This window comes from Mastigoproctus giganteus, chromosome 9 (assembly GCF_048544385.1).
Source record: "Mastigoproctus giganteus isolate SK-2022 chromosome 9, ASM4854438v1, whole genome shotgun sequence".
Lineage (NCBI taxonomy): Eukaryota > Metazoa > Arthropoda > Arachnida > Uropygi > Thelyphonidae > Mastigoproctus > Mastigoproctus giganteus.
The window spans coordinates 216483070-216495338 of record NC_143583.1 but is presented as its reverse complement, the minus strand read 5'-3'; the positions used below and the strand labels follow the sequence as shown (position 1 = coordinate 216495338).

Genomic DNA, 12269 nt, shown 5'->3' with positions numbered 1-12269 from the left:
CTATGACCTCCATATCTCTACAGGATAATGTACAATAAATCATCGATATGCCTAGGCTTTCCTGGCTTCTTGTTTACACTTCTCAGAAAGCTCTGTATCTGCCCATATTATAACTCCAGATCCCTTTCTTCTTCTACTGTTTTTAATTCAATTCCACCAAGTACGTAATTTATTTTGGGGTTGCTGTTCACCAAGTGTAAGACCCTGCATTTTGCTGCATTAATATATAACTGCCACTTTTCTGCCATTCTTGCAGCCTGTTCAAGTCATCCTGAAGGAGCACTGCTTGGTACTGATCATTAACTACTCTACCAATGTTTATGTCACCTGCAAATTTTGACATCAATCCTTCTATCCTATCGTCGATGTCATTTATGAAAATCAGAAACAACAGTGGTCCAAGACCCGATCCCTGGGGGACCTCTCTTCTGACTTTACACCAATCTGAAGAATATCCATTAATCAAAACCCTCTTCCTTCTGCCCTACAGTCACCCAGCAATCCATCTTAGAATTTTTCCAGTAATCCCAACATGTTCCAGCTTATACAGTAGCTTCTCATGAGGGAATGAGTTAGCCTTGTTAAAATGCAAACTATGTTGAAATTGTTCCCTATATTCAGCTCATGAGTAACTGTGCCACAACAGCTTACTAAGTTAGTTAAACATGATTTTACCTTAACAAAACGATTTTGTGTGTTATTCAGAATGCCAATATCTATCTAAATATAGATTGCACTCTTAATCATAATTTTTTCTAAGATTTTTCCTACCACTGAATCTGTAGTTACCAACTTTGCTCTTAGAACGTATATGCTTGCTTTTTTGCATAATTTGGAATAATAACAACAATATATGCAAATGCACCTAAAAATGAATAAAATAAAATTACAAAATGAATACATTAAAAAAAAACTGAAACTGAAAGTTGATACTCATGACAGGAAGCACAACTTTGAAAAGTCTTGCAACTGCAAGGTGAAAATAAGGCAAGGATTCCCAATATGTGCAAACCTAAACCTAAAATTTTGGTTCTCACTGCAAGTTAAATAAAGAATACCAAAAGAAAGAATGAGGGGAAACACAATGAGCTCTTCATCGGAGTGGCATCAGCCACTGCAGATTGCAGGCATATTTCAGACACAGCCTGCCTGGAAAGCAAACTGGCCATTGATGTTACTATAGAACAAAGAAATACTGACCCACATCACACATGCTTAAATACACAAAGCTGTTTAAACAAAACCAATTTATAAGTAAACTAAAAACCTATAAAGAAGACATAAAAAAATGGAAATAAAGTAAAATAAAAATTGTAAAATAAATGAAATGGACAAAATAGAATGCAAATACCCAACAACAGAAAGCACAATTGTGTAGACACTTGTATAGGATGGTGTAACTCAGCCAGAAAGCAGAATTGTAAAAGCAAACAAACACTCAGAGAGAAAGAGGAAACAAAAGGAGTTTAAAATAAAAGGTGAGGTGATCTGATTGAGGTGTATAAAGCCTTGAATGGTTTGAGCATGCTCAATGCTGATGGGATTCTTCTTCTTGCTCAGAATAATCACCTGAGCTGACATAAATTCAATTGAGGAAAGACAGTTGTAGGATAGATATGCGGAAGTTTGCCTTTAGCCAGCAGGGTGGTTGATTGCTGGAACAAACTTCCATCTGTGGTTGTAGAAGTTGAAAGCTTAAATAGATTCAGGGCAGAACTAGACAAACATTTGGAGCGAGTGGATGGGTGAAATGAGGTTTTTTTTTTTTTTTTTGGCTGATGCTATATAAGCTTGCTGTTTTTTGTTGTTTGTTTTTTAGGGAGCATTAGCAACTAAGGCCATATTGCTCCGGTATATGCGGTGGTCATTCCCTGACCTTTCCGCATCCTCCGTATTTGGTGGGGACGGGCTCGAACCCCAGTCTAATCAAGAAGTGTGTGCTACGCACTGCTGCTCCTTCCCACCTGGCTATGGAGGCGCCATATAAGCTTGCTTTCTTGCATCATGTACCTTTACTAATGCTAATGCTATAACCAAATGGAAATGCAATTTCAAGGAAAAGCAAATCTATCAAATTAAAAATTAAATTAAAATAATACAAACTCAAAATTTGGACTTTAAATGGTTAAAAACCAAAGGCAAGGGCCACCATATTGGAGAGCACACAGTCAGATGGGGGAGGGGCTGAAAAAATCTGGAAAGGATACATAAAATTCTTAGAATGCTAAAAAACTAAAATAGCAAAAGGACCTTGTGCTGTCTGATATATCAGCGGCAATATTTGAAAATATTTGTAATGTTATCAACTAAAGATTAACAATTAAAACTAACTTTTTATACTACATGAGGATTTTATCACAAGCTGCAACAGGATGATGTTTGGAGGTTCAATTAGCATGATTGCAGGTAGCTGCAATCATGCTAATTGAACAATCAGTATCAGTATAAACACAGAAAAAAGCTAAAGAGAAAAGTAAAAATTAAATATTAATAAAATAAAAATAAATAAAATAGAATGAAATTGAAAGCCAACACCCATGATAAAAAGCACAATTGTGAGGTGGTGGTGGTCAAAATGCCAACCCTTTGAGTAGAAAAAAGAAAAATAAAAGAAAGAACAGGAGACACATACACACACACAGTAATTTCAAGATGGCATCGGCCACTATGGATCCCTGTCCACTTTACAGTTGTTTAGTTTGCTTATTGCTATTTTTATTTAAACAATTTTTCATTTCTTCTCTCTATCTCTATTAAAAGTTTGTAATCCATCAATTCTTATAATTCTATTAATGGTTTGATTTTATTTCCCCTGATCAATCCACAGTAGGAGTATTTCAGAACATTCTTATCAATACAATGCTTGCAATTTAATTCCATATATACTTTTTATATTTATTTGTTAAAAGCATTGCAAAAATACCTATTGTTTAAGAAATAGTACTTACCAAACCTAAAACACCATTTTCACCTTGTAAGAAAACTGTCATGCCAGATGGGATAAAATTGCTTGCAAGGACTGGAATACCTATTCCTAAGTTTACTAAAAACTGATGTTAAGGGATCTTCGTATGTCTTTCATAGGTCATACACTGTAACTATATGGATTGGTTGATGAGACTGTATGAATGCATAACTCTTTCAGGAGCTGCTAAGTGGAACTTTCTTTATATAAAAAAATGTTTTTTTTTTTTTTTTTTGAAATTTTTAATTAAAATTAGTAGTGTAGTTATTATTTGTGATTCTCTGATGAAGATGGTGAATTTGCTTGTTACTTAGCCTTTGTAACTGCAGCATAATGGCACAATTACAAAGGCCAAGTACGAGCATTTGTAATAGCAGTAGAAGTCAACCAGGGTCGACTTCTGCCACCACTGCATTGTATTGATAAGAATGTTTGAATTTTGCTACCCATAGTGCTGTACAGATAACAACATTCAAATTCTGCTGCTATTGTTATAATACTAATACAAGCAATAAATGGAGATTTTTTTTCTATAGTTTTGTGAAGTACACTGAAAGGGCAGAATTCATGGGATACCTGGTTCCTGGGCAACACGATGCTGTCAACCCTCTTGCTAGTGGATAAACCCACCACTTGGCAGGTATATAGGTACACTGCATTCATTAGGCAGTAATTAAATGTCAGTATGGATAAACATTGTGAGCTAACTGACTTTGAAAGAGGGATGATAGTGGGTGCCAGACACATGGGTCACTCTATCATGGAGCTGGTACAGAAATTGCACTATCCCTGTTTGATAGCATCAAGAGTGTATTGGAAATATGCCATTTCTGGAATAACATGTCATTGTGGACAGATCTGTGGGTGGAGAAAGGTGGTGGACAAATGTGGCCATTGAGGTCTGTCTCGCATTGTTTCAGCCAACTGGAGAGCAACAGTGGCACAAATCACCACTACTTCAATGAGGGAGGTGCCAGAAACATCTCCACCAAGACCACCAGGCGATTATTAGCTGTTATTTTTGTTATTGGTTTTTTTTTTAGGAGCATTAGCAACTAAAGTCATATTGCTCCAGGATATGCCGTGGTCATTCCCTGACCTTTCCGCATCCTCCATATTTGGTGGTAATGGGCTCGAACCCCGGTCTAATCAAGAAGCGTGTGCTACGCACTGCTGCTCCTTCCCACCTGACTACGGAGGCGCCGCGATTATTAGCAGCAATAGGTTATGGGAGCCACCGACCCACCAGAGTCCCATTGCTAACACCATGACACAGGACTCTGCACCTCAGCTGGGCAAAAGAACATTGGCACTGAACCTCGGATGATTGGAGACTGGTCTCCTGATCTGATGAGTCCTGTTTTCAATTATTTCGAGTGGGCCGGACAGTGCGTATCTGGCGGAAACTGCACAAAGCTATGCACCCGTCATGTCAAAAAGGAACTTTCAGGCAGGTGAATGGTCGGTAAGGGTCTGGGACATGTTCAACTGGCACACATTGGGACCTCTGGTACATCTAGATGCATCTCCGAAGGGTCCAGGTATGTGTCTATCCTTGAAGACCATCAGCATCCCTTCATGGTCATCGTGCACCCACAGGGCAATGGACTCTTCCAGCAAGACAATGTGCCTTCCCACAGAGCCATTGTTACTAGAACATGGTTCGAAAAGCATTCTACGGATTTTATCACCATGGAATGGAGCCCCCATTCACAGGACATGAACCCTGTGGAGCATCTTTGGGATGCTGTGGAAAGGTCCATTCGAGCTTTGGATCATCCACCCAGGAATGCAACAGTATTATGGGCAGCAGTGCAACAAACATGGATGGAAATATCTGTGGAATGCTTTCGTGAACTAGTGAACTTAATGTCTTGCCATGTGACTGCTCTTATCTGGGAAAAAGCTGAGCCTACCGATTACTAGGTAGGTATCCCATGATTTCTGTACACTCATTGTATAATCAGTATCAGAAAGGGAGCATAACTATAAATTTATATTAATACAAATGTGCCTTAATTAGACAACTTTATCAAGTAAAATTTTATCAAGTAAATCAACTTTATCAAGTAAAATTTTATCAAATTTTATCAACTTTATCAAGCTAAATGTAATCTAAAAGATCATGTACTGCCATAAAAGAAGCCAGATTAGCGTAGTGTTATTCATTTTGATCTCTTACTTTAGGGTAACTCCGCCATTGCCGGTCCCAAGCCCAGATGAGAAAGGAGGAGCATACCTCATGTAAAAAAAAAGCGGGCTCGGCTGGCTCCAGCCAACAATACCTGGGATGGGCCTCTGCCTGGGTTACAGGTGAAGATGGAGGATCTATCTTCAGCAACAGTGGAAGTCTGTCACTCTTCCAAGATACTGGTCCCATCTAAATTGTGGACTATGCAACAGAGGAATGGCAAGCCAGCTGCATTATTTGCCTTAAACCCTATGGATCTCAGTATTTGTAAGATAAACAGTCATGCTACCGCGTCCAAGTAACTGACGCGGCTGTTCTTATACCATGGAGAACAGCTGTAAAGAAAGCTACATGGTCTGCCAAAACTCAAATGTATCTCTCAACTCTAAACATAAGATCACTTTACAAGACTGAGAAAATAAAACTGGTAGAAGAAGAATTGAAAAAGATCAAATGGGATATCGTAGGAATGTCAGAGACACATTGGACAGAAGAAGGAACACTGGATATGACAGAAGGAAGAATATTTTACTCAGGAAGAAAAGACAACATACATAGAGGAGTCGCTTTCATAGTAAAGAAATATTTATTAAATTCAATAATAGAAATTCACCCACACAGCTCAAGAATGATAAGTTTAAGAATAAAAGGTAAAGAAAAAGGAATCGTCATAAAAATAATACAAGTATACGCCCAAGACTCCTCACATGATGATACAGAAACAGCTACCTTCTATTCAGACTTACAAGAAACCATAGATAACACAAACAAAAAGGATATTTTAATAATAATGGGAGACTTTAACGCAAAAGTTGGAGGCTTTTCGACAGATTTCAGTGACGTATTAGGAAAGTTCAGGATAGGAAATAGAAATGAGCAAGGAAAAGAACTCTTGAACTTCTGCAAAGAAAATAAACTATTCATCACCAACAGACTGTTCTACCACAGATCTCAACATAAGTATACATGGATATCACCAGATGGAAATACAAAACACTGTATCGACTACATTTTAATAAATAACAACTGGAAATCATCCATTCAAAATGTTAAAACTCTTAGAAGTACAGATTTTGACAGCAACCAGGAACTGCTAGCAGCAACAATTAAATGGAAATTTAAAAATACAGAGCCAAAGAACAATAGAGCAACAATAAATATATCATGATTTGAAGAAGATAAAATAAAGGGAATTTATAGGAAAACACACTACAAAAAAATTTAAAAGACATAAACTATTCATTATCTGTGGAAAATATATGGGAGAAAACCAAACAATTGACTAAAAATGCAGCCTTAGAAACCTTGGGCACAAAACCAAAACCAAATAATACTTGGATTACAGCAGAAATTTTAGATGTATGGTTGGAAAAAAGACAAATGAAAAACCTCCTAAACAAAGAAAATAGTCAAGACAAAAGCGAAAAATATAAAGCCCTAAAAAACAAAATAGACAACCTATGTAAAGCTGCTAAAAGGAAATAGTTGGAAGACAAAGCAAAGCAGTGGCAATAAACGTCACGACTCTAAAACAACTTACCACATTATAAAAGAACTCTCTAAAACATGCATCTCGAAAACACTGACGATGAAAAATAAAAACAATATAAAAACAAGAAACACACAAGAAATTAAAAAAATATGGAAAGAATATTACCAAACCCTGTTCAAAGGGGAAGGAAAACAACACTCTTGCCTTAGATAATAGAAGAGATAAAGCACCGTCGATAACAAAAGAAGTTCAGAAAGCAATTAGCCAAATGAAGAATGAAGAAAGGCACCCAGAAATGATGGTATCCAAGCAGAACTATGGAAATTCGGAGGCAATGCAATGGCAAAACACCTCGCACAATTGTTTAATCTAATTTTATCTACAGGTGATATACCAGAAGACTGGAAAAGTGGAATAATAGTACCTATACACAAAAAAGGAGATAAAGAAAATAGTCAGAATTGTAGACCCGTTACCCTTTTAAATCATATATATATATAAAATATTTATAAGGATCTTACAAAATAGGATGCTTAAAACATATGAAGAAACAATAGGGGAAGAACCAGCAGGATTTAGAAAAGGCAGATCAACAATAGACCAAATATTCACACTAAACATCATTGCAGAAAAATATTGGAATAAGAAGAAACCTCTTTATCTGTGCTTCATTGATTTCAAGCAGGCATTTGACTCTGTAAACAGAGAAAATTTAATGAAGTACAGATCATGATCATGATCTATGCTTCATTTGTTTCATGAGCCCACTTGATCATGAATTAATTATGTTTGTAAATAATTTCTACAAAAATAGAAGAGCAATAGTAAAATTCAGCAACCTTAAAACAGAGAAATTTGAAATAAAGAAAGGAGTCATGCAGGGATGCCCTTTATCTCCATATCTATTTAATATCTACCTAGAAGAACTAATGAAATCAATTGAAGAAAAAAAGAGGTACAATAATAAATGGAAAAAATATAAACCACATAAAATATGCAGATGATATTGTTATTTTAACAGAAACCAAAGAACAACTAAAAGAAATATTAACGAACATCAATAAAGCAAGCAACAATTATGAAATTAATATTAATATAAATAAAACCAAAGTAATGCAAATCGGAAAAAAAATAGAAAACATAAACATAAACATAAACGCCCAAAATCAACAAATAGAACAAGTACAAAAATTTGTATACCTGGGCTCTCTAATAACCGGAAACCTAAGTAATACTGACCAAATTAATCACAGACTGAACATCGGATGGAGAAACATGAAAAAACTCAAAAACATATGGAAGAGCAATAAAATCTCAAATAGTCTAAAAATTAAACTATATGAAACTGTCATCATACCCACAGCAACTTATGGATCAGAGAATTGGAGAATAAATAAGAAAGAAAGGCAAAAAATAATGTCATTTGAAATTAGATGTCTAAGGAAAATCAATAAAACAAATTGGAGAGAACATAAAACTAATGAACAAGTAAGGAGAGATCTAAATTTTGAATGCAGAATAATAGAGCAGATCTACAAAAAACAACTTCAGTGGTTTGGACATGTGAACCGGATGAAACAACACAGGCTGCCTAATGTAGTAGTGACAGGAAGTAGTAACTGACAGGAAGAATTGGAGATAAGAGACCACCAGGAAGACCCAAAAGAGAATGGCTCCAGTGCCTAAAGGAAAACACAGGTTTTCAGAGTTATCAACAAATGATGCAAGATTCAAGAGATCGACAACAATGGAGGATGAGATCTAAATAGGGACTCAACCTGTGCCAAACGGAAGAGTAGAATGATGATGAATGATGACTTTAGGGTGTTGTTTTAAATTTAAAATTTGAATAAAATCATGCCTCAGACAAGAGCAGAAAGCAAAGGGCTCAAATTAGTGGGAAAGCTTTGGTTTGGGGGAGGTAATATTTAAACAAATTAAGGAAAAACAAACATTTGTCTTATTGAATATCTCTCCAGAGCCAATGAACACATCTCTCTCTCTCTCTCTATTTAGAAATTGTGGTGCAGTACCTCATCAAACCTCTTAGTCCCTATCCAAAACAGGGCAGTTATATTAATTTATCTGTGTCTCACAAACTCTCTACGCTCTCTATCACATAGGCATTCAGTTTCTGCTGCATATGTTTTCTATAGATGTTTTCATTGGCACTATTTTTCTGAATTGGCATCAGTAATTCCCCTCTTTCTTTCAAACATGTCTTAATTAGTCAACATCTATTCACTGCTGAACTTCAAGATCACAGAACTAACTTTTCTTCTTCCTCATTTATCCCTTCAACTTCTGTTCTTTGGAACAACCATCCATCTTATGCATTTGCTGAAAGTTAAAATCTAAAGAAATTCTAGTCCAGTATCTACAAGTACCTTCTGTCTTCTCAACTTCACTCAGTATTAATTTAGAATTACCAATTTTTCCCATTCAAATCCAAAAACAAAATGGCTTCAATATGAAGAACATGGGGGGGAAAAATATATATCCTGTATATATATTTTATATATATATATAAATATTTCATATATACAGTATATAAATATTTCATATATATATACGGTGCTTTTTTTGAGACAGTATGCAATGGTACGGCGTAACAGCACCTTTATTAACAGTGACTTGTGACATTTAGATGCCGTACACTTTGAAATTTGTAATATTCCGTAAATTTTTTCGCATGTTTACCTACTTTTCAAATAAGCTTAAAGTTATTTAACTAAATTTGCATCTCACTGTCTATTGTTAAGATATCTACTATATAAAACTTTATAACCATTTTTAGAATTCTAAATTACTCAGTCGGATCTCCTTTTAGAGCGATTTATTTTTTTTAATCCCCTTGGAAATTACATTTAAAATAGTTTCAGTTGAGCGAAGAAAATTTTCATATAACAAACGGCTTAGGAGAGACTTAACTGCATACACACTGTTCGTGCTTTTGACCTTCAGGCAATTTAGGAAATTAGTGCTGCTGCTAAGCAAGAATTGAGAGAGCTAAAGGGACTACCATTCTACAACTTAGTAGTACCTGGTAACTTAGTAAAACCTATCCGACAACCCGTCCCACATACGGAGAAGTCACGCTAGTCAACAGTGAGCAGATCAAGGGGTATTCCCAATGAGTACTGGTTCACCTTCTACTGCAGTCGTGTCCAACCATTTCTCGTACAAGGGGCATATTCAAAGTTAGAATTCTTTCGGGGGCCGCACTGAGTTATTCGAGGAAAATTAGTGTGTTACATTTTTTTCCATATCTTGTTACATGTAAAAGGAAGTTTCTGTTTTCATGTTACCATTTTTTATTTTCAGGCTATATATAAAAAATGCAAATTCCCAATACTCTTATTTGTAACAAATCTGTCACTAATTTATTTTTTAGATTTGATTAAAATTATAAAAGTAAAAATTAAATGCAACAAGGCATCATATCTTTAAGAGTATAATAAGCTATATAATTTGGTGTAAACACACCATAGACAACTTTTAAACAAAAACCTACGTTATTAGTGTGAAGGGCATCATTTTATCTGTATTGTGCTCTTCCTTCACAATGAGTTGCCATATATTGCATTACCTCGAATAAGTAATGCTTCACTAAAAGAGAAGATTACTGTTACTTGGTATTGTCTGCAATACCAGAGTACCTGCCCACCCACCGATGAAAGGCCAGCAAGCCGTGAAATGGTACCGTCTGGGTGGTGGTGCCCACTGAGAATAAGTAACAACAGTCTTCTCTTTTAGTGAAGCGTTGCTTATTCGAGGTAGTGCAATACATGGCAACTCATTGTGAAGGAGGAGCACAACATGAGATACAGATAAAATGATGCACTTCACACTACTAACGTAGTTTTTTGTTTAAGAGTTGACTATGGTGTGTTTACACCAATATTATATAAAATTATAAAAATGTGACTTTTTTTTTGTTTTTCAAAAAAATACCTTATTTTTGCCATTAAATGCTCACTTAATGAGAATTTTTTTGATAATTAGCAAAATTTAAAATGCTGTTTTAATTCACTTTCCATGCGGGCCGTAGGTTGGACACTGCTGGGAATCAACTGTAAGCCCCATTCGAGAATTAGGAGGAAGTGATTTTCTTTTACTTTGACAAATTGTTTTGCGGAAGTGCGTTATCCACATTTTTCCGTAAATTTTCCCTATTTCTGTTTACATGGCCACAGTAGCTAAATATCCGAATGACACCGACATTTTGGACAGTTTCAAAAAAAAAAAAAAAGAAAAGAAGAAAAATTCAAATTTAAGAACTAGTGACAATATCGATGACGAGAGAAGGAAAATGAGGACAACGAAGGTATTAAACCTTTTAAACATGAAATGTTGGCATTTGGTGAGAATGAATTTATAAAATTGTCAATTGGGCTTAAGTTAAATGTAAGAGATACAATTGGCCCATTTCGGGAATACCTAATCGAAAGGTCTTTGGAAAAATTGAAGACCATTTGATGAACGCTCTGAGTATGATACCAATTTCATCAAGTGAATGTGAACGACGATTTTCACAAATGAATCTGATCGTCAGTCCAACCAGAGATTCGTCGATGACAAAAACAGTTTCTTCACTACTGTTTCTTAAAATTGTGGCCCACCGCTGACCCGCTTCGATCCAGCAAAATATGTCGATTCGTGGCTGCTTTGGAAATGTAAATCAGCAACAGCCACAGACAATATGTCGGCATAGTGTGTTGGATGAGAACTCAATAAAAATTTGGAATATTCTATAAAAACTTTATTATGAAATTATATTTACTTATTTTTTATTAATTTTTACTTATTTTTTACTTATTACTTATTTTTTATATACTTGAATAATAAATTTATGCTTAATAAACTGTGTGTTAATATACTTAATTTGCTGTTCTTATTCCAAAAACATTACTAGTAACTAACAATATCAGGAAATAATTTTTTAGAGTACTGTACTTTTCATGTCCTTTTAATTTTCAATTTTTCCTGATAGCAAAGAATGAGTACCGGCACCTAATTTTTTTACAAAAAAAAGCACTGTATATATATATAAATCATAATCTATCATTAATATAAATCATTATTTCATATATATATATATATATATATAAATTGCCAACAGGATTTAGAGTACAATTGTTCCTTACTATAGCATGGTTCATTCAGCACTTCTTAGCTACAGCACTATATTTTTTGATATCCTTCACAGGCTTGCACTATGTCTAAGTGGGAAATATCTGTACTTAGTTAATGTAATAGTCTAAATGGTCATAACAGAATAAACTTTGCATTAACAATGAGAAGCCCTGGTATTTCACTCTTTTCAAACAAATGAACATTGCAAGACAGTTAATCTGTAATTTATTAAAAAGATGAGACAATAGCTAAATGAACAATCAACCTCTTTTGATGTTAGAACAATGCTAAAAGGTTAATCTTTTAATAGCATTTCTTTCAAACATGGGTGTTTGAAAGTTATACAATACCAGATAACTCCCCATGAAGGCAGAGTCTGTTCTGCTATAAGCATTAAGATTACTGTGTTAATTTTAAAAAAAACAAAAAAAAAACATGAAATTATATTTGATTTGATTTGATTTTTTATGGCGCATTGGCATGAA

General features: G+C 35.0%; 1 protein-coding gene across 1 annotated transcript in view; it reads right to left on the bottom strand.

Moving 5' to 3' along the window:
- The window catches only part of LOC150081122 (succinyl-CoA:3-ketoacid coenzyme A transferase 1, mitochondrial-like), a 233504-nt gene that overhangs the window by 54053 nt on the left and 167182 nt on the right, over positions 1–12269 (bottom strand). The window contains exon 11 of the mRNA XM_090380930.1: positions 2949–3043. Within this exon, the coding sequence (XP_090237056.1) occupies positions 2949–3043 (95 nt within the window). The remainder of the gene's footprint in view (positions 1–2948; positions 3044–12269) is intronic.